The following is a 24069-nucleotide window of genomic DNA, read 5'->3' as shown; positions in this document are numbered from 1 at the left end:
CTATAACAGATTATAGCTACCAGTTTTTGTAATCAGATTACTGTAATCACATGATTTATATATTTCATTATTCCCCTATCCATGATCATAAGTGATTTAATGTTTAAAGATGAGCAAGTTCTAAACATTTAAGTTGTCATTCCACATGTTGAGACCTCTAGCAGTGCACAACTATACTCCGCCTAAACATGCAGACATTTTTTACATGTTATCACACACACGTTTGATATGTGATGGTATTGAAACAATCCAAAAAGAACATTGCAAAATCTTTTGTCTTGGTCTTCCTTTCTCATGCACCATTTGTGTCCTGTGGTTGAAAGAGTACACACAAGTGACTCAGGTGCTCATATAGAATGGCATCTACGCTTGTAGTCTTTTTAAAGTCAAAGTAATTATAGCTTCAATAATTAGATACAGCTCTGTGTGCTTTATGAAGCCGGCTCCATAATGAAAAGCAGGAGAAGGCCATGGGCTAACTGACGCAGAAAATTCAGATATTGTGTATCTCTTTTCTCTTGTATTATCCACCAGATGAGGCATTATACACTTTCAAAGGCCATCAGTTTTGGCCCAGATCACAAAGGATGCAGCTCACTGTTCATTATTCATCATTATTGTCTTCATAGATTTGATGCCACAGAATCAATAGCTGTCTTAGAGCAAACTAGTGAGCAACACAGCATAGAAGCTGGTAAGAACGACAGTTATTATTGGAGGACAGGACAAAAATACAAAGTAAATACAAAGAAAAAAAAAGTATTGGGGTTGATAGGGATTATGATCAATACCTTAATGATTACTTTTACTCACTTTCCAGCCTGCAGTGTCTGTACTCCCCACCCACTGGCATTTCAAAACACTCTCAGTCCCCCCATGTATAAGCAACCTACACTCCCAGGTGGTCAAATCCTCTTTAACCGGAGCCATCTGAAAGTTACAAACTATTATGCCAGCTATCAAATTAATGACAGGGAAGTGTGTAGGCCTGCATACATTAGCCCGCTACTTTTCCTCCCTAGAATTATTTAGTCTCTGTTTGTGAGTACCTGCTGCTAACAAATTCTGATAGAACATTTCACACGGAAACATTTTACTGAGGAAGGTTATACAATTTAAAAGTACATTACAATGTAAAAACTCAGTTGCGTTCACATCGTGGGCATCTTTGTTGTTGTACCTCTGATTGATTGATTGGGCGACAACAGTTTCAGTATGAAACAGCATATGATTGGCTTGGATTTCGACAGAGGGCAGATGATTGGTCAAGAAATGGCCCCCAGACCCCACTGGTTTATGGGACTTCAAGTACAAGTGGACAAAAACTGAAGTTACAAACTGATCCCCTGAGAGAATGCTGAAAGAAAACCCAGGATTCATAGCTGTGAAATTAAACTTTGTGAAGAGCGCTGTAGCTTTAAATGTGATGTAATCACCTTTAATGTACAATTGATGTAATCAGACTACTAACACTAAGTGGCAAGCATTCAAAAGATGTAGAAGTATTTCACCTGGAATTACAGCGACATGTTTTTATTTCAAGTGGGCAAAACTTTCTTATGAACGCAGAACATCAAACGTGAGTACAAATTAATTCCCACAAAGATTCAAAACTGAGATTCAAACTTTCAACTAAACTTAACTAACTAAAAACAATGGTAACGCTTTATTTTACAGCCCGCTAATTATGGTGTAACTAGTTTGTAATTATGGGGTACTAATGAAATAACAATGCTGTAGTGACAGGGTAACAAAACAAGAAGTCTGGGAATTAAGTGGTAACAATTTTGTAATTATGAGAGATTTATAAGGTGGTTATGGTGTAACTATTTTTGTAATTACTGCATACTTAAAAAATAATTACAGGGTACAATAACGTAATTAGGGGGGACAAAACAAATGTTATCGGTGCTTGTTCCCTGTAGTTATGGTGTAAGTACAAGGTGTACTGTAATTACAAACTAGTTACACCGTAATTAGCAGGCTGTAAAATAAAGCGTTGCCATAGTAATAGTAATTTGTTTGTTTATTTGTTTTTTGGCAGATAACAAGTGGTATATTAGAAGCAAAATGGAGTCTCAGTGAAAAAAGAGCCACATTTAGAATACATATTGATTATATTGTTAATAGAGGTATAGAAAATGTTAATGGCCAACATATATTTACTAATTCCATTACACTTTCACTGCTTTAGGCTACAGGTTACCCAAAACTGCAGGAATAAAGGTGTGTTTTGAAGAAATGTGCAAAGACACTATAATAGTAGTGTGCAAATAAATGTATTCAAATTAAATGATTCAGTTGTTCAATTGTGTAAAGTGTATAGGAAGATGACAGGAGTTCAGAAGTGCAGGTGAGAGGGTGTACAAGCAGGACTTTGGCTCATCTGCTTCTGTCTGGCAGGTCTGTTGGAGCGGCGTCTCTGCTGTTGTAGCCATGTTGTCAGCAGATTTCTTGTTCTTCCTCCGGAATATATGGGATAGCCAAGAAAAGAAACTACGCTTCTTCTTCAATGGTTTTGTTAACAGGCTGTCTTTGGCACTGGAACTCTGAGGTCCTGCAGGTTTGACCAGTTGGACGGGTGGAAGTGTCTTTTTCAGGGTCAGACCAGACAGATCCTTGGTGTCCTTTACAGTTTCAACCACAAGGCTTGGTGGAGCTTTGACCTCAACCTGGATGGCTGGAGCCTGGGACTCCTGAAGCAGGTTGGTTGATCCTTCCTGAAGCAGGTGAATCAGAGTGTTTTCAGCAAGAGAGATGGGGAGAATCTCCTCTGAGGTGGAGATACTGTCAGGTCCAGCAGAGAGCAGAGTGACTTTTGTTCCCTCACAACATTCAGGTTGATGCAGGACGGTGACAGAGCTTTCAGCAGCGGCCTCAATCTGTGCACAAGAGTTGACCGTTTCCCTCTTGATGATGAAAGGACATTGTTCTTCCTCTTTCTCCAAGTCCTGGAGAAACAGCATCAGTTTAGAGTCAGCTCTGATGATTGGCTCCCATTCATCAAGATGATCTTGAATAGGGGCATGGTGTGCAGTGCAGGCAGCCATAAATGTAGAACTCACTATTGAGGAAGCAGAAATGTGCTTTTCACCAAGTTCCTCCTCCTCCAGGAGGACTGAGAGGAACTGCATCAGGTGAGAATCAGTGCTGACTAGTGGTTCCCATTTGTCAAGCTGGTCCAGAGTCGGCCCATGGTGTGGGGAACAGTCAACTACAAATCTAGAGAGATCTGATGAAGCATGGAGGAGCTCCTCACCAAATCCCTCCTTCTCCAAGTCAAAGTGGGATTTGACCAGTGGCTCCCACTCATCCAGGTGGCCCAGAGTGGATCCACAGGGTGAGCAGCAGTCAGCCACAAATCCAGATGTGTCACATGGAGGGGCATAGAGGTATCTCTTTCCAACTTCCTCCAGCTGGTAGTCATCGTCAAAACCATTGGGGGAGTGCTGAAGCAGACTCAATCTCTCAATGATTTTGAAGTCATCAGTCATTTGAGCCTCATGGGATGGAGTCTCAACAAGGCGGAGCAGGTTGGATTGAGCCTCAACATGCTGAGCTGGGTGGATGGATGCTCCAGCATTTCCTAACACTGTGTCTTCGGTCATGAGAGGAGACTCTTTCTCTGTGGGAGGAAGGTTTCCTTTGTCCATATCCAAGAGAAGTTTGCATGCTGATGAAGCTGTGCTGACTACTGGTTCCCATATATTGAGGCTCTCAAATCCACAAGCAGGTTTGGAGCCGAGACCAACAGCAGACTGAGGTGAAAGGTCACAGTCGAGCTCAGCAGGACCTCCAGAGAAACTAGAGGCTTCAGCATAAAGGTACTGCTCCTTATTCAGGACTTTCGCAAACATGCAGTTGATGTTTTCATGGCGATCGTCATTAAGGGCACTGAGTCGAGCGACCATTTGCATGGATGCTGAAAGAAATGCAATGGCAACATCTTAATAATCAAATAACCATGAGGCCACCTGATGTAGCTTCATGCAAGATCAACATGCTTCATCACAGCTTCATCTTTTGCCTTTCATCATAGTTTTGTTTCAACAATAAATCTAACGTTAGCTGTGAATTTACAATGTAAATCAAACTAAGGAAGAACTGGACTAAATCCTTCAACACAAACAACTAGTCTATCCTGACTGTCTGTTGTTTGTCTGTTCAGCAAAATCCTCTGTACAAAATTATAAATACATGTGGCTTACCAAGATGGAAATCACTCTCCATGTTTTCCTTTCTAAAAGGTAGATATTGTTGATGTTTCTCCAAATGAATGCAATGTGAGTTTTCTGTCTCAATGTGCAGGTGAACACCGATCAGAAATGAAACTGTGAGTCTGAGTCTGTCTTCAGGTCAATCGCTCCTTTATGACACCGACATTCTAAACTCTCTGATCTCTGCTGCATTCTGTCCAGCTGCATTATGATTCATCAGATGAAGCTCAGGCTCCTGTAAACTTTGATGACAGAGATGTCTCACTTCATCCATGGTTTATAAACAACACATGATTAAAAACACATAACTGAATATTTGGAATTTGTATAAAGATACCGTATTTTTTATGCTTTTTTATCCGTATTTTTAAGTTAGCTCATTCTAATCTTAATACTATTAGTGCTATATATTACTATTACCTTTTACTACTACCTACTATCACATCTGAGGGGATACTTTAGGAAAATAAAAGTTATTCATCTTCAATTCAGCTTTTCAGGTGTAGAATTTCTTTTTTCCAGATCAACCTGTGCATTAACCCATGTAGTTAATAGAAACATAGGTAGCACTTTACAATGGCCTTTTCCAGTGCATGAACCTTTCAGCACGGATTTGTTTAATCCCCCTCTAATTATGTTATTGTACCCTGCAATTATTTTTTAAGTATGCGGTAATTACAAAAACAACTACACCATAACTACTTTATAAATCTCTCATAATTACAAAATTGTTACCCCTTAATTCCTAGACTTCTTGTTTTGTTACCCTGTAACTACAGCATTGTTATTTTATTAGTACCCCATAATTACAAACTAGTTACACCGTAATTAGTGGGCTGTAATATAAAGCGTTACCAAAACATACTAACTTACTCACTAAATTTCAGGCTTTCTTTCAACGTGTGGCATTGATCTCTCTCCAAAGAAAAAACCCTTCCCCCTTTCTGAAAGTGACCACAATTCACGACTGTACCCTGCAGAATGTGTCATAGTGATACCTGTGATGCAGACTATATGATAATTACATGGGAGAAACGTGGCCAAGAAATTAATTATTTTACTACAGAATACTTCAGAATTGTTGTCTAAATGCCATGCAGACTACACTGTTATTTGTGATGCTGGTATATATTAAGCAGCCTACATGTTTGTAGGCTAAATGATAAATTTAACTTGGTCATAGAAATGGCCAAGTTTGACACCCCGCTTCTGCAACTAAGAAGCCCAAGTCAGCAGGGCGCGATATCAGAAAGGGCTGTAATCCAGTGGTGCTTTGGCATCCTTGAAAAAGGGTCTACAAAGTATTGCGATTATGAGAAAGACTGACAAAAACTATGAAAAAGTCGATATAACAATGCGATGAAAAGCACAGGGAATAATTTTAACAATGCCTCATGTAGCTGAGAGGCTGTTTAGCAAGGGTGAAAACTCTCTTTGCTGCTCCACTCCTGCCTGGTGAAAGTCTCAACAGTAACATTTGATTTGGTAGAAATCCAAAGGGGGCTGAATCAGAGAGAGAGGGGGAATTTAATTGTGAACTACATAAGAAGTGACTAACAGCATTGGTCAGTGGCTGAGAATTTTACCAAGAGTAATGTTTTTCACTATCATACAGCCACACATTGGTTTTCAGCTAAACAAAAAAAGTGATTTGTGTGATTGCAGGTAATTTGTCGCAATATCTGGCTGTGAAAAATACAGTGGAAAAATCTGCTAAGATAGTGAGATTTCATAGGCAGAAGCTCATTTATGAAAGCTCATTTCAACATTTTAGGCAAAAATGGTCTAAGGACTGTTTTATTTCAAGGCTCTTGAGCCATAGCCTCTACTGATTGAACTTCATGCAAGTATGATTTCAAATTTTAACCTCCCCCTCCCTTCATACCTGTAAGTGAACCAGACTCAATAAAACATTTGAATCTCTTTCTCGTCTTTGCAGTTAAGACAACACCATCACCCTAATAAATACCTTTTAAATTCTCTGCAGTTGAGAGAACCAGTAGGCAACTCGGAGCAAGAGCAGCATGTCTTTGCTTTTTTTTTATTTTTTTTTTTAGTTTCAACAACACATACTCTATCAATCTTTGCACAATAATAGGGAAAACAATTTGCTAACAAATGTTTTGAAAATAGCCGTGCCCCCACCCCCATCTCCCCTGCTCCAGCACCCAGAGATGTATGCACAATTTCATAAACACAATCAGTGTGCTGAATGGCAGCACAGATATTCTGAAAAAAATACTCATTATTGTTCCTGAGCTATGGAAAAGCAGTCAATGGCCCATATCACAGACAATGCACACACCCCCACCTTCCACCCCATCCCCCCTAGCACACAAAGCTTAATTCCACCTAGTACCACACAATATGCAGCAGTTTGGTCAGAGGTTATTATTGATGACTACAATGAAATTGCCACAGTCCTGTATCAATGATGGCTGCACTTTAAACCATGTGAACGTTCCACTGGGCAGAGTGTTCATGTATTTGTTTTATATCTTTTGAAGTGTAGCACCATCATTGCTGCTGGACTGTGGCATGCAGATTTCAAAAGATGATTTCTGGAAATCTTTACTGCAGAGCTATAGCAATAGTGTGGCCTTGGAGAGATTATAAGATTATGCAACTTTAGGCTGAATCAAATACAGTATAGACAATTGTCGCTAGTTATATTGTTCATGCAATATTTCAATGCACTATCGTCAATGTCTACAGAATAGCCTACTTTTCTTGGGCTTGCCATGCTAAAGGACCTGTATACTGATAATGGTTTAATATATTTTGAGCAGCAACATCAAATAATAATGTCCCTCATTATTATATTTTTTTTTCAGATTTGTGCAGTTTCGTGCCTTCATGTCCTCATGTTGCACCCACTCTCCATGATTACCAACCAACTCTCTCCCAGACTCTATCCTGAAATTCAGTTGTTTCTATGATGAGATTATTAGTATAGCACTCTCCCTATTCAACTCACACTTTGGAGGGTTTAACCTTGTTAAAAAAGATAAAATCAGTGGGGAAAGGATGTGCATACAACTGTCTGCGAATACACTCCTTTTCAGACATACAATCATCAAATTTAAAGTTGTCCGTAGGCTGTACTGGTCTGAAGTAAAACTGGCTGAACTCACACCAAATATTGACCTAGTGTGTGCAAACCTTTCACACCTTTCACCTTTCAGTTTTGGCTGTGCCCAAAACTGACTGCTTTCTGGCAATGAATACTTTTTCTCAGAGGTCCTATAAATACACATGGAACCCTTTGCCACTGTTGCAATGTTTGGATTGGCCCCACAGGACGTTCAAATCTACTGATATGCCAAAAATATGATAGGTTTTGCAACAATCTTAGCTAAGCTCTATGCTGCTTTAATGGTTAGAAATGTTCCCTCCAATGATTATTGGTTATTTTTCCATGTTTTGTTAAGCTGTTGATCTTGTCTGCATGTAAAGTTTCCCTAAACTTCTTATTGAACATTACAATGGTGCAGTAGGGGTGGGACTCTGCTGGAGCATAGCAGGGAAACAGAAAAGGTTAAGGGAGGGGGAGGACAATATATCAAAGGTTTGTGAGTTATTTTTGTATTACCTGAAATGCAAATAAAAAGCCCTTGAACAAAGATTGTCAGATTCATAAGGTTACCTGCTACTCACCGCTGAGAGAGGGAATATTGCAGTTGATGGCTACATCTCAGATCCCACTGTGAGCTGTGAGTCGACTATTTTTGGAGACAATCGAGTCAGAGCTGAGGAGCTTGATCACTGCTGAACCAGAAATGAAAAGTTAATAGAATAGGTTCTTCTTGCTTTTGTCCTTGTGTCTATCTCAAAATTATCATGGGGTCCCAGGACCTTCAGAAGAAGACTCCTTTGAAAAGGGGAAGGGGCCAGGGGGTAATTTTCAGCAAAAACTGACGTCATCTTTCTTAGATATGTTAAGTCTCATGACCATACCTTCAAGTCTCAGGACACACTACCATGAAAACAATTTGGGGCCCTGGTTTAAGAGGGTTTAGACCAGTGTGACAGAGGATTGGACTGATTATATGATATAGGCAAGTAAAAGAGAGCATGCTCTGCCTTGACATCAGGCTTCAATATGCCATTTGTACTGCCATGATACAGCCTAGGTTGCAGTTCATTATTCTTCCTGTGTCACTCAAACTCTAACTGTGCATGCGAAACAATGTACTGAATTGTGCTTTACCTTTCTATACAGTGTCCCTGATAAGTCTATATAGTCAAGGTGTGTGTCTCTCTGGGTTTGAGAACTGAGGATGGTGTAAATATATATTTTTCCTGCATCGGTAAGCCTCAGTTTTGGACATGCTCCTTACTGTTTTATATCAGTGTGCCTGTTACTCTCATTTTCCCCATGACGGAGGCATAAATACAACCAGCACAGTAAATACCTCAGGAATTGATCTGTGTCATAAACGCTGACTGATGCTCCATAAGTTTAAATAGGATGTATCAGGCAGAGAAAATGCCTCAGAGACACTGAAGGATGGAAGGAGTCAAACTGGATATGGTTAGGTGGCAGATTTGTATCACACACCCTGCAAAGAGGGAGTTCACAAAGCTCTGAGATCCAAGTGTAGATACTGTGGCCTTGTTTTCCTTCACATTGCCCAGTGGCTCAATTCATATCTTATCAGACTGTACAGTTCTACGCATTTATCATGAATGAACAAGGACACCAATATTTGCCTATTCATTTATAGCCCTCATATCAGCATTGCTTCATATCTGCAGATATGATAAGTACATAAAGATAAATTCATTCAAGTATTACTGGAAGTGATTGAGTATTACTTTACTATTCACTTTACTATTACTATTATAAGTATTACAACAAGTAATACTTGTAATAGTAATAGTAAAGTGAATAAGATGTTTGTAGTTCAAATGGGAAGAAATCAGCCATCAGACCATTTTAATTTTTCTGTTCGAGCTGGATTTGAGTGACTGATACAAGGAAATTATATATGGTTTTTAAAAAAAAAAGTATATATCCAAAGAAAAAAATCAGTAATAGGTAATTCTTACTAACACTTGATACTGGTGTGTTATACCCAAAGTCCTGCGAAGGGCGCACCCTATAAAGAACAGAACCTGTCTGACCATCAAAGTGATTGTAATTAGCAGTTGTGGTGGTATATATTTAAGTTCTCAAATGTTGAAACACCATATCGTACACAGTGTCATTTTCAGATGCTCATCCTTGCACAGTAATGCAGGCCTCATCAGCATCTTGTTAGATTTCTCCTCCCTTCCACCTATATTGAATTATTTGTAATCCTACTGCTGTTACTGTTCACTCAGTGCTATTTATCATTACTATTACATGCACTTCTCATAATGTCTGCACAAACCACTTCACTTTATAGCTGCAGCCATACTGTATGCAACGCTGCCTGAAACCTCATAGCCATTGAATGCTGAATCTACATCTGTAGAGTGATATGAACTGTCTATCATGTGTCTTACACTGTACACTGTATGTGAGGTCCAGTGAGTGTCAGCATGTACTGTGTTATGTAGCTGCTGATCCATCTCTGTTTACATTTATCAAGCTTGGCAGATAAAATGATTGTGATTCCATTCTCCCCTTCCATACCGACGACCCATCAGAGTGTCTGAAGTGATACTGAACATTTCCACTTCTTGCCATGCATATCTCCATATGATTAACAGTCATCCACCTATATCAGCTGCTCTCTGTATCCATAGAGTCCATCCATAGAGAAAAAAAAACAGACTCATCATCATTATCTTCTTTATTTGGAAGGGTGTTTTTCTAAATGGAATTATCATGTGTTTTATCAAAATAAAGTCTTCTTTCTGGTCTGTTGTTTTTATATTTACTCACTGACTTTGCTTCAACTGCCGGTCATGCCCATAGCCTTCTTGGAGTCTTGTACTTTCTTGTGTTATATCCCTGATTGTTTTTTAACCAGGTGCATTACATTATATTGTATACATGTAACTTGTTTTTAAATGATCATATAAATCAAATCAAATCAAAACAAACCCTTTTGTGTGAATAGTGCAAAATTAATAAAATATTAACAGGTCAAACAATCTGAAAAACTAAGCTATAATTTATTTTTTGTCAAAAAATATAGATAGGTGTTATCTCACAAAACAAAACATGTACTTCAAAGTCTGTAAGTCATAACTTTTGAAAGACTTTGGAGCAGTTGGGAAACCAGATTGGAACTGTTCAGTGAAATAGTTTCTGCTCATGAAATCAGTCAAAATGTTTGTTAAAAGCTTTCACTGCCAATCTGATTAAAAAAGCAGGTCTGGGTATGATTTTGCAGTTTCTCAGTCAATCTTTCATCCACCAGGGGGCGTCTTGGGACTGCAATCAGCATCATATAATTAAACCTTTATTAGGTCTCCCTCTCTCTCTGTCACTCCTTGTATCTGCACAGTGAGGATGCACTTCCCCAAGGCCTTTACATCAAGTTGAGCTATTTCAGGCATTAGGACCAAATGGCATCCACTGTTGTCCTTACTCTAACAGCCGGTTGTGAGTAGAAAATGAATTTGAACACACCAATCACTGAGCACATCACTGTCTAACATATGCGAGGCTCCTGATTTGAGCATATTGTTACAGAGAGTGATTTTGCTGTTGCAGGCCATTTATCCTACACTATTATGGCATGACACTGAAACTCCATGACAATGTCCAAACTGCTGATACTTTTTCTCAGATAATACAACTCAACAGTATTCCACTATACTTCCGCTCTTCTTGATCTACAGGGTTTACATTTATAGCTTTTTCGTCTTTAATGTGATTTCACTCTCTTCATGACTTAAGTTTAATAGGTGCATCCATAACACAAGTTTAACATCGTTCTGTCATTTGAAAACACACAGATAGATCATGTGCTGATATAACCTGCCAAGTTAAAAAATAAGATACTAATGAAATTTGTGAGCAACATAACCTCATCTTTTAATACTTTAGGTTCCACTGTTATACATTTATGGATTTATTATAGCATTAACATGTGATGTAGTGTCACACCAAAGGGCAAATTGAGAGTTGTTGCACTTGTAAAGTAGTTCAATATTATAACAAAATTAATTATCAATTACCTTCTTTTTGTTCGAGTGAAAGGAAAGAAACTGAAGATTTTCCCACTCATTTATAGTAGTATACTTGTGTGATTTGGCATAGTAAACATGCCATTAGTATTGTCAATGTACAATATATTCACAGTATAAACAAGATCACTGTTACAACTGCCCTTTGCTACAAGCATCTGACATGCTTTCAATCCCATGCAACATTAGATAGCAGGAATCCAAACAATACAGAGAACACACACAAAACACAGACTTCTTAATGAAAATTTGACATTTTAATGGAAACTAAAATTGTGAACACTTGAGTTTTTTTTTTTTAATTGAATCTATTACATTGTTTGGAATTTGAGGGTTATTATCATGCTTTAAAAAAAGGAACATTGTAATGTGACACTTCTGTTAAATAAAAAAAAATTAAACAATCAGACTGCACACTTAAAAACTTAAATGTCAACTTGTAAGACATTTGAGAAAGAAATGCTATTGCCTCATATTTTGGGGGCTAGAGGTGTAGAAGTGATAAAGGAGGAGCAGACCGATAATGCATCAACAAGCACAATAGCCATTTGAGATGACGAGGAGAAAAAGAACAAAGATGACTCGGCACCACATATCTCCTCTCTTCATGACCGTTAGCGGTACAGAATCGTGTGAAGACACACGTTGCCCTTGTTTCTACCACATGTGTACAACCATAAACACTGTACCTCTCAGGTGCCACAGAGTAAAACAAAAAAAGCCCCCGAAATTAACATGTTTTCACAAGAGGCAAGGACAGTGGTAGGAGGGACAGTTTTTAAGTGGAGCACAAACACCAAGTCCAGCATTTCCCATTACAGACGATTGATTACTGGATGAAGAAGCAGCACTTTCGGTATTTGTTTTTATCTCTATATTGTCTTCCTTTTGGATTCCTCCTTTCTCAGACCATAACACACTCAAAAGTGACATTCAGCTGCTACAGTAGTGATTTCACTATAAAAGATTCTCCAAAGCCCAGCAAGTTGTCAGGAAGCTGGTCATCACATCATCAATGTCCCCCATCTGTGCATTTGCCATACAGTAGCTGAATATCTGAGTTGTGTACCTTTGGCGAAAGCAGATTCAAAGTTGTCGAACTGCACATTAATACCCTTTAACTCACTCGCCCTCACAACATTATCAAGAACACTAGAAAAAAATATATTAAGAGGAACTCTTGATGCAGTGTATTTCAATGGTCATTACTCCATCACAACTATTTGAAGAAATGCATTAAAGTAATTTGTATAAAATCTGCTGGAAAAGAGTAATTTCAAATATATTAACATTGATGCTATAGGGGAAAATAGGTCTACTTCAGCTTTAATCAACAACTAAATAGTCTAAAACTGATCAAAAATGAGACATCATTTTCCTTTGAAGTAGTTTCATTCTAATTGTGCATCTATGGATAAATTAGGTGACAATTCAAAAATAAACTCAGTTTTTTAAAAACATACAATGTTAAAATATTAATTCATTAAATCAGTTCAAATTAATAATGTGCTACTTCAGACGTTAACTTGACAATGGACTGGCATGGCTATACACCAGCAAGCAATTGTCATCTGTCCCATTCAAACTGATTTTGGCTTTAGGTCACACAATTTTCAAGCCATGAAAATTTCAAAACCTAGAAAACACCTAAAATGCTCATTGCTTTCAGCTACTTCCATGTCACTTAAAGAAGAAATTAGGATAGCTGTAAGAAATGTGAACAGCATTGCAAATGTTACAAAAAAAAGAAAAAAAAGAAAAATGGCACGGATATATGCTGGAAGCAGATTTTAAACAACAATCAAAATCGCTGTAAAAGTATATTTTTTCACACAGGCACCTGAACATGAAACAACAGGGATTTTGAAATATATGGGGAACTTGCATATAATAGGAAGAACTCACTATGCACACACCCACAAACAACAAGGCCGAACGGCCAAACTAGTCACTCGCAACCTGGAAGCCTGCATCAGCATCCTTGAGGTGATTGCACATCCTGAGGGGGTGAAAATATAGACTCCACGTGTTCAGGCTTTTCTTTCTCAACACAAAGCACACTGACACTCACTCCCCCATCATTGTATTACCATATACTCAGCTATTAAGAACCAGTTTTTGGTTTTGCAGGCTACAATGCTAAATAATAGTTCTATCTTCATAAATGCATATTCAATATAGCCTTTTTGCTGTATTAAGTGCTTTAAAATGAGGAGCCTTGGGGCAGGAGGATGGGTGATTCTCTGATTTCCCTGAATCCAGGACCATCCTCTTAAAAAAAAAAAAAAAAAATTCAAAGGGTATTCACCGTAAGACAAAAGTAACATCACATACTACGTATTCTGACCACCCTGTTTTACATTTAGAAGCCTATGAATGTATTCACTGTCCACTGACGTTTAATGCTTTTAGACTGTTTTTAACACATGATACTATATAATTTGGCATTTACAGTATGGGAACCTGATTAAGTCACTTTGTCTAAGGAGTATGGGCAATCAGAAGAAAATGAAGTCATGAGTTCTACCAAACTTCATGCCAGATTGACCTTCAATTCTCACTAGCATTCAAAACATAAGTCTAAATGCTAATGGGCAATATCCACTCAAATTCTCTTGCTTCCTCAACGACCACGTAAGACACAATTTTGTTCTTATTCGGAGTACAGTATCTGATAACACACTCATCCATCACACGCTGTACAATGGAAGCAAAAACAAAGCATTTTAAATAGCAGAGAGCTAACTGGGATTAGACAGATGGAAGCAAAATGTCAGACAACTTGTACAAAATGTGGTTGTAATTACGACTTCCAGTTCCCTCTCGGTGTTTAAGCACAAGCTGTGACATAGCCTAATCAGAACACAATAGAAAAGAACTGTACTTGAAAGCTCATACCCAGACTGTAGCAACCCCATATAAACACCACTGATGTTCAGGAATAATAAATCAAGAGGTGCTTCACTATGAACAAATGACAGAGAAAATGAGCCATCAAAGATTGCGAGAAGATTACTGTCTATTACACACGAAAACAGCGCATGGAGCAATGTGCTTTTCTAAGGGGAAATATAATGGAAAAACTCATATGCTTAGAGCCCAAAATGATCGATGACAGCACCTTGCATGCCATGACACAGTTTTCTTCAAAAGAAATAATTTGGTGTTTTGTCACAGCATATGGGACTCTATAATAGGACTCCAATTAAACAGTTTCCAATTTGGGCACATTACATGACAGGGGCCATTTGGCAAAAACAATATTTAACATAGTCATGGCTTTATCAACACTACCTGAGTTACATTTAATAATTCTGTATTTATCAACTTTTTTTTTCTGAAACCTACAGCCCAGAGTAACAGCCCAGAGCCATTCTTTCAAGGAGTATTTCTTGTCAGTACATATAGATCTCTCTAGTAATTAAAAGGTAAAAGCAATTAGTTTACATAAAGTGCTATTAATCCACACATTAACCAAATCATATCTTGTAGAGAAAAGAAACCTGGACAGTTCCTTCCTAAACTGAAACCCAATCCTGATTTGGAGATGGTAATACAAATGACGTCATGGCTGGCCAGTTAGCATGTAGTATAAATTTGGGCTCCCTAGACTTAATTAGGTCTTTCAACACAACCTCTTCTATGCAAGCATGACATCCTAAACATTTTGGACACAGAAATAAGCTACTTACGCACTACAGGCCACAACAGCATTTTGTGTGATGTTTTTGTAGCCCCATATAACCCATTTTACAAGCTGTATGGGATCACACGGTGTTATTGCACACTGGTTTGCAAACTTAAAATGTTATCCACAGTATAAACGTAAGAGTACTATTCATCTTCACATTTCAACACAGTATGACAAAGTGGCTAGTCAGGGACCCTGGGTTAGTATTGCAATTGTTGTTTTGTTACTGTCATCTTTGTGTGGCAATGAACAGTGACTTCTGACTCCACCAGTAAACATGCAGGAAATACAATGCCATAGTAATCAGACAGAACATTAAAGACCAAATGCTGAGTTAGCAAAAAAAATAATAATCCAAGTTGAAAAATGCAACACGTATTCCTTTGAAAACAGGAAATTAACCATTTTTCCATGGAGAGAAAATGCAGGCAAAATAATTTGTATGGACATCCTGAGTCTTGCTGCTTAACAAATAGCTCAAAACACAGAATACCACTTATTATAAGCAATATCTCTCTCTAGCTCCAGAATGTCACTCGCACCTTATTCCTAAACCTGTATGATTCATATAATATTAAAAAGGTTTATGAATCTGGATTTAAGAATAGGCTGCACCGACCTCACATCAATAAACCGCATGAAATGTATGAAGAACTTTAGGAGTAAAAATGTTTCGACTTTGATGAATACATAACCTGATTTTAAAATCTTTAGCACACCTATAATAAACAGTGAAATGAAGGGGCGTGGCTTTCCTTCAAATTGGGCACTTCTGTATCTGTGCTCTGGGATCGTACTGCAGTGCAGATAACACTTATTCATGTAGGTCAGACAAAATAGTATCAAAAAAAAAAAGAAAAGAAAAAAGAGCAGTTATTTAATTACTGGGCATTCTGATTTCCCCTATGTATTTAAGACAAAGGTTCTCCCTCACTGGATAGGGCCTTACCCATCAGCTTTCACTTTAACAGAACTCCTACAAAACTCAATTTCACAACTTCAAGGCATTCTTTCAAGGTGTGTTCTCCTTTCTTTCAAGATGAAGTCAAACTTGCACACTCATGTGTATGTATAAATTCTAACATATCTACAGTGAACTTATTTGAATGCGTGAAGAAATAAAATGACAGACTGAGGCATCCTACAGTCAGACTGATGGTTGCCACAGTTCAATGGACAACAGGATAAAGGCTTGGGAGGTGCAGTCAAGGACACCTTCCTTTGTTGAACTCCCAACATCATCTCTAAAGAGCTATGAGGCAGACGTCTATCACAGCTCGATGTCACACGTGTCCATCATATTGGAGAGGCACCGATCAACTCTTTAAACATCCCTCCCGAGTCTGTGTGTTTCTGAACTAAGTCCAACCATCTGATGCCTCCAAGAGTCCGTTATTCCACTCTAGATTCCAAAGAAAATCTGTCCCGCTCAACACTCACAGTTGTCACTTTATCTATCCAACAGGATCAAGACTTCCAAGGTAGAAAACTGCAGCACCCAGGAGAGGAGTAGGTTTGTACTGTAGACGATCTACCTCACTGATCAGGTCCATCCTTGGTCTCATCATAAACCACTACTCTTTTTGGATCTAGAGCAGGTGAGAAAGAGATAAAGCACAGGATTAGATTATTCAGCATTTTCTCTGTAGATGCAAGAATTTTACGACTTCAATTCCAAAGAACCAGATGTAACAATTGTACCAAGTAAAGAAAACATACTGTAGATAATGCAGAAGAAAATGCATGCAGAATGTGAATTCTACTTCCACGAATTTGGCAACTGTATCTGCCTCAAAGGTCTGGATCACAATATCTCTAGTGATACCAATAGGCTACTTGGTAGAATTAGTTTTTAATGCTTTCTGTCCAACTTCAGCAGCATCAATGTTGTTCATGACTTTAGTTTGCTTACATTTCTGCTGTTTACTAAGAAAATAATGATGGCCTTCATCTTGTGAGAATTTCACAGTCATTAGATGTTAGTCCAAGCTATGCAGCTACCTGTGCTGGAGAGGCATCCCAATAGACATTTGTATCCATGCACCCATTTGTGAATTCAATGTGCAACTGTAATTATTCACTCCAATCAGTCAATCATTTTGCTGTTACTGGTACTAAAACAAGTCCCTTTAAGGCAATAGTATACAAGTATCCTGAACATTTTATTTTTCTAAAAGTTCCATTTAGTAAAAGGAAAGTGGGGCATGTTTTTTCCCCTAGCTCATTTAAAGTGATAACAAATGTGGCAGCATGATGTTGGCCTAATGCCAGCTCGGTATTATTCTAGTGAATACATTAGCATGACAGCATTACTATGCCGTCTCAGGTGGCATTGGTTACCATGGCAGTTAACAAGGCTTGTTAGGATCATAGGCAAAAAACCCACAAAGGGTGCTCAAACCAGAGAAAAGCAACCAGGTTGAGGTGTTTACATCTGGGTCTAGGGATTTTATCCATACATGACCTTAGAACAATTGTTCCATGGTTTGTAGCTGCAGCACTACATGTTAGCCAAACAAGCTTCAGGATCTTTCTGAGCGGGACAGCTGCAGGCTGCTAGCGAGCTTAAATTGAACAATCAGTGATCAAAAGGGGCAGCACTGAAAACACATTTATTTGAGTCTTTTTATTTAGTAAGGTAGCCTCACTGAATTTAGATGTATTTTACAAGAGAGACCTTGCCTAGAAAAAACACTAGTTAAAGAATATACACCCAAAAAATATTAATATTGATCAGAGCAATGTAATCTAATACAGAAGATGTTGTGAAACATGATGTGGGGTTTTTTTTGGAATCTGTTTGAACCAAACTCTTGCATGCTGTCAAACTTGCACTAGAAGCCCACAGGCTTTAATGTGTTTTAACAGCAGTAAACACCCAGTGTCTATTTACAACAGTCTTCTATTGGAGACAGGTTCTTAATTCATATAGCAGCTGAATCTCTGATTATATTTGGGTCAGGCCCAAAATACCAATGTGTCTCTGAATTTGTTCTGCACATTTATATACACAGTCTCGCACATATGAGTAATTTCTGGCCTGTATTTGATTACATTGTTCTTCTACCCAGTGCCATTAACATTTTTAAAAATAAAAGGTTCAGAATAGCTGAGACCAACAACTTTTGTTTACCTTGTTTTTGCAAATTGAAAATGTATTCCATTTCTGTTGAAGGAAAATAAAAATGGCATTAGTTCAGCACACAAAACAAGATTTTTAGCAAAATGCACTACTGAATTCTTCATAAAAATTATATCAATAGACATATTTAGACATTTTTCATTTATTGTTTCATAATGTTGCCATTGTGAAGCAGTTTGAGACTGTAACGGTGATTAAGGGATATACGAATAAACTTAATAGTTAATAGGTAAAGTTAATGGAAGTTACCTTTAGTGTGATAAATGACAGCAGCTTTAATATCAAACGACCCCCAGCTACACCTCCTGCCAATGTCTTTAGAGTGGGCCTGTTCTTTAGATGAGCCAAACGACAAGGTGGTCAGCAGGCCCTGTACAGGCTTAGCACCGTTGTCTTTACTGAGGGCTGACACAGCAGAACCTGGACTCTTGGCCTCAGCTTTTGTCTTTTCCTGGCCAGAAGGATGCATCTTAGTGTCCTCCTCACTCATCACACAAGCAGAGGAACAAGCATTAGACACATTGCTAGGGGCACAAGTCCTTTTCTCAGGGTCTTGAGCCAATGTGACTGGCTCTGGGATTGATGGGCTAGCATCAAAGCACGGGTGAGCAGCCTTGGCTGCAACGGCCTGACACTCGCCTTGAGGTGTGACCACAGTAGTCTTGTCCTCCGCAGTCATCTGCCCACTTACTCCTTCTGGCCCCAAGTTGGGCTCGTTGATGAAGGAAAGCCCCCACTGATTCTGGAAGATATCTCCCAAGGCTTTCTGATTTGTCTGAGCAGCCGGTGGGTCAAGTTGGCGAGCACTAGGGAGCACAGGTTGCATATTTAAAGGGTAAATTAAAAGAGTACACTTTCTAAGCTCATAAGCTTCTGCATCTACGGGACTGGTTGTAGAGCTACAGTTACTTTCCAAAGAAGATGCTACATTCTCACCACTTGGGAGAGATGGGGCTGGTGGAATACTACTAGCAGCAGGAGCAAAGAAGGTACCCACTGACGGGCAGCCGTTTCCATTTCCAGAAACAGGACCATTAGTAAAGCTAGCTGAGGTGATAGTTTTCATAGCGGACATAGGGACCTGTGACAGTCTAACAGGAGGAGGCAGTGCCTCTCCCCCAGCTTGGGCTACTTTGTTGAGGTTCTCCTTTACTTTACTTGCATAACTGATCTTGGGCACAATTTTAGCACTGCTATTGTCCACAGGAAATACTGGAGGGGGCTTGAACAAAGTCCATGAGTCCTCTTTTGAAGGTGAGGAAAGCTTGGCTTTGTGCCTTTCCTCAAACTTTTTACCAAAGGTGCCTACCGTTTTGCCATCCGAGTTTTTCCTCTGAGATTCCCCCATTGAAGCCTCAGAGGCAACTGCCCGTCTAGCTGCTGATTGAGCCTCTACTTTATGGACAGCTCTGAAGCCATCAAGTCTTGAACTTACTCCCTTCTCAGTTGGCTCAAGATTAAAAGCCCCAGGCTCCTGTGTAGTGTTGCCCTGTTGCATGTCTTTCTCTTTTTCTCTAATCACATTGTCAGTGTTCTTGACACTGTTACATCTGGCCTTGCGTTTCTTCGGAGTAGTATATCCACCTTCGGAGCCGCTGCCATCATTGTCCTTGCAAGAATAGCCATTTGCAATGAAGCCACAGTTTACAACGCCATTTTGAAGCAACACAGAGTCTTTCTTATCCAAAGGTTGGCCCTCATGGTGATTCAAATCCAGAGCCTTTTCCTTGTCATTTTTAAGGTCCATACTCTTCTTATGGTCCAAACTTTTGCTGCTCACTTTTGGAACAGATGTGTACAGCTTTTGTGTTGACTTCTGTTTCACGTTTGCATTAATTATGTGTCTGTTACCATTGCTGTTGGGGGGATGCGACATACCAACAGTATCAAATGGATGTGGATTCTTCTCCCCCTCCTCGTCACTGATGTTTACTTTTTTATTGCCTGAAAGGGGAAACACAATCAGTTTATAGTGCATTGACAGAATCGCTCAACCACTGTATCCCTTACATTCACTCAGTGGCAGCCCCATAATGTAAATTGCCCCAACTGCTAAAAATATCAAAAAAGGCTATTAAAATTCCTCTGGCCTTATATCTCACGTAAGCAAAAGAAAAGAAACAAACACAGGACAAATGACACAATATTGCCCAATTCAAATATCTGTGATAAAAATGGCACATAAACTCAGAGAGCAAACCTACATCCCAGAGCCAAATTTACCAAGGCCCAACCCCCAATGCTAGAAAATAAATCTAGGGGAAAACACTGGATCAACAAAATCCCATACAAGATCAGGCTAAAATAAAAACAATAGAAAGGTTTAATTTAAAACAGTAAGCCTATATATTTTGCCAGCAATGGTTTTCATTATTCACTCCCTATTTTTTTTTCTAAACCACACTCTAAACCTTTATTTAACCAGGAGTGGAGTCTCATTGAGATTAAAAATCTCTTTTTCAAGAGTGTCCTGGCCAAGACAGGCAGCAGCACAGTTACACGGTTGCAGACATAAAACAAACATAACAATTTAAAACGAAAACAAAGAACAAATTACAGAATCATAAAACATTCATCAACATTCAAAACATCTAGCAAGATGTGCTTGCTTCCAAGTCATTTAGAAACACTTTAAATGCATCCAGTGAGACCAGCTCCCAAAGATTCAGGTAATTTTGCAACTGATTCCAAGCAGAGGGAGCAGCATGCCTAAACTTCCTTTTTCCCCATTTTGCTCGTATTGCATCTAAAGCACCCTTACTATAGACAATGGCCATAAGTCAAATATTATTAAGTGCATAACAAACCATTTAGGGATATGTCAAAGGTTAAGTTGTGTTTAGTATTTATAGTTGGTGCATTGGATGAGCAATGCAGGAGAGTCAGTTCACGAAACCCAAAGGAATGGCAAAGTCCCTGCATCTAGTATCATATGCCTCTAAAACTGCTTATAATCAACTACATTTCTGGAGACAGGTGAAGCAATTACTGACGAGTGCGAAGATATTATTTGGTAAATATGATAAATTATTAGACCTAAGTCACAAAACTATCAGATGCACACAGTTTAGAGGGTATGCTCCCCTGATGTGATGTTTTTTTTTCGTTTTGTAGATATGACTTTGAAATGGAATTCTGTTAATGTTCTTTGCTTTCCATTATAATGATAAAATCTATGATCAAAATGTATCTCATAGGCTAAGGTAGGGCAGGTGCAATACCTTGGAAATGACACCCATGGTCTGATTTTTTTATAGTCAAGTTTTGTTTTATAAAAAGGGAGACATATGCTTCAAGTCCTACGGGCCAATGAGCATTGCAGCCAATGTAGTCATTGCTACCACTCTGCTCAAAATGTAGCCTAAGTGAAGTTACAAGATATGAATGAAGAAGCCACCTTGACACCCTGCATGAGCATGCATCTCATATCCAGATTGTATCCACGTATGAATTATCCACATTTTACTGAAACCATCGGCATATGCATTACCAGCCTGATAATTTAATCTATTTTTTTTTTTTTTTTTTTTTTTTAAGCAGTTAATACAAATTTATTGATCTCATGTGGTATAAGCATAATTTTTCAGGTTGTAGGTAGTTTTTTTTTTTTCTTATGCTGCAAATTATCACACCACAGTCAATGTTGTTAAGCAAGCTACCAAACGTGTGCGTTAGGCCTCATGGTGTTCTGCATGCTTTAAACAATTTCTATCTCAAACAGCAAGACAAATGAAAAAGGATAAAAATCAGGGTATACAGCAGAAAAAAATACATAGTTGTTGTATGTGGACTCAAAATTGTATCCTATTTAAACTTAAGTGTCAGTATGACCAAATGGATCTCTGACCACATCCTCAGATGGGTTGGGCTATCTGGTCACTATCCGTTTTAAGTGTGACTTGCATCTATGAACTGTGTAGCCTACTGGATTGTTATGTGTTAAGCTATATGGATAAAATCTGATCTGACATCCAAGATGCATGTTAATGCCAGGTGTACCAGCAGAGATCATAGGGACATTTTTGAAATAAATATGGACTGGCATGGAGTGTGGTGCACCATAAATAGGTCTATGCATTGCACAAGGGGCATGGGAATTGCTGTGTCAACGTAGGACTTCATTCAGTGGTGCTGCCGCTCACGTCAGATGGCATAGCACACATAAGCTTCTTGGTGCAGCCTTGCTAGTTTATGCTTGCAATGCACAGGGGGCAGTTTCTCGTTTATTGTTGACAGCAGCAAATGTGTTACCACTACCAACTGTTAGCTAACGCCAAGTCGATGGTTAGCAGTCTCTGTTCAGCTGTGGCATGGCCATATCGCTTCAAGTAGGCATACTCGAGCTGCTGCGTGGCTTCACGTTGACTGGACAACATGCAACAGGCCTGACAGAGACGGCTAGCATTGGCTAATGTCAACTAACCAGCAGCTCGTTTAGCATTAAGTTTGAAACCACCAACAGTGGGTTGTGCTATATGATGTAGCTAGCTAGTAAACCTAGATGAACACAATAAGAAGACAACTACACATCATTACTGAGATTAAAAACAGAATTTTGGTGGTCAAGATTTGCTAACTGGCCAGGTAACTTTAGCATTAGCTCGCAATGATGTTCTAACATGGCCGACAGGAAATGGCAGCTCAGAACATTCCAGTGGAGCCGGCTCGTTTTCCTAAACTGGACACAGACATTCTGAAATGAATAAAACGAAGCCATAACTACTCTTAAAGGCGATTCAACATGCACATATAAGGGATATATGATACACGGTGACCTAACAAGATTTTCGCAGAGGATCCCATTGCATTAGCAAAAGAAAAATGGGTGGTGAAACCGGCGCACAAGGTCAATCCCCGATATGTCAAACCACCACCAGCGACAACTGTCACGCAACGTCAGCTAACTAGCTAACTTAATGGCTGGATTCTCATCCGATATTGGCTAGCTATCTGCCTAAACAGTTACTCACCAGCTGCGGCATTTCTTACATTATGTTGGCGAACCGTATATAATCTTAACTAGTAGCTAGCTAAGCCCCAAATGACGGTGGAGTTAACGTTAGTTAGCTAATGCTAGTCGGCTCGTTGACATTAGCTGACTAAGGCTAGCCAACGTTAGCTAACTTTTCCGGATGGCCCAACCTGTTTTCTTCGTCTGCGTTTCCTGATGCCGGTGCTGGAAGTGGGTCTGATCATTTTTTAGACAAGTTGTATGTTGAATAGGATTCCTATCTTCTCCGTGGTGGTAATAATGCCTCTCTTGTGCCCGATCTTTGGGCTGTTCCTCCATCGAAGTGTAGAATGTCGGACTTGTTCAACCAGTATGTTAGCTCACTAGGTAAGTACAGAATAGTCCAATCACTGCCAGTGTAAAACGGAAGCTATTTGAAGCCTCTGTAAACGTCAGCAGTAAACGTCTAAAAATGATACTATTTTGGGTGGTCACCACCACTCTCAAATCCCATGTCTAGTATTTAGGCAGAGTTATGCTGGGAATAGTCCACACGACTTTTCAAATCCTGACAGACGGTGAAAATAAAGGTCACTTCACACTAAATAACCGATGACCGGTATTTTAAAAATGTCTTGTCCTGCAGCCGGAAAGGTTTGCAGACTAGACGATAACGGGGTGGGGTTCGTGTATGAACTGTAATCATATGACCGGAGGCGCTGCCACGTCTCCAAGCAGGGGACACACTTTTGTAGGGGGTCCGGGGGAGATCTGCCCCCCTCCCAGTATTGGAAAATCGATCTCTTGCAAATTCAATATATCTTAAAATAAATAGTTATGCTTTGATTTGGAAGTATTTATCCAGACATCGGATTAAAAATAAAGAACTATGGCATTTTTTGCTCATAGTTCCTGCATTCTGGATGCCAAAAGTTTGCAC

At 39.1% G+C, this 24069-nt stretch overlaps 1 protein-coding gene across 2 annotated transcripts; it reads right to left on the bottom strand.

Moving 5' to 3' along the window:
* Window positions 1-11213: 11213 nt before the first annotated feature.
* Window positions 11214-23503, bottom strand: nufip2 (nuclear FMR1 interacting protein 2). Of its 2 annotated transcripts, XR_011696585.1 has the most exons (5): window positions 23321-23503; window positions 18428-20122; window positions 18170-18202; window positions 16477-16625; window positions 11214-13616 (listed from the first exon to the last, which is right to left on the bottom strand). XR_011696585.1 is itself a non-coding variant. In XM_071539611.1 (4 exons), exons 1-4 carry the CDS (start codon window positions 23466-23468, stop codon window positions 16573-16575), a joined length of 1929 nt encoding a protein of 642 aa, XP_071395712.1. In that variant the 5' UTR covers window positions 23469-23503; the 3' UTR covers window positions 11214-16572. The 2 variants fall into 2 exon arrangements, 1 of the variants encoding a protein (XP_071395712.1); XM_071539611.1 differs by having other exon boundaries at window positions 11214-16625.
* Between the last annotated feature and the right edge of the window lie 566 nt (window positions 23504-24069).

The sequence above is a fragment of the Centroberyx affinis genome, unplaced genomic scaffold (genome assembly GCF_046629955.1).
Source record: "Centroberyx affinis isolate AG114_WGS23_722 - 3 ecotype Tasmania unplaced genomic scaffold, CSIRO-AGI_Caff_v1 ptg003475l_1, whole genome shotgun sequence".
Lineage (NCBI taxonomy): Eukaryota > Metazoa > Chordata > Actinopteri > Beryciformes > Berycidae > Centroberyx > Centroberyx affinis.
Note: the sequence above shows the minus strand (reverse complement) of the source record. Positions and strands in the feature narration are given on the sequence as shown.

Coding starts and splice junctions, on each gene's coding strand:
- nufip2 (XM_071539611.1), bottom strand. CDS start 23,468: ATGGAGGAACAGCCCAAAGATCGGGCACAAGAGAGGCATTATTACCAC. Junction 20,123..23,320: donor AACGCAGACGAAGAAAACAG/GTTGGGCCATCC, acceptor TTCCCCTTTCAG/GCAATAAAAAAGTAAACATC. Junction 16,626..18,169: donor TTTCAATTTGCAAAAACAAG/GTAAACAAAAGT, acceptor CACCTGCTCTAG/ATCCAAAAAGAGTAGTGGTT.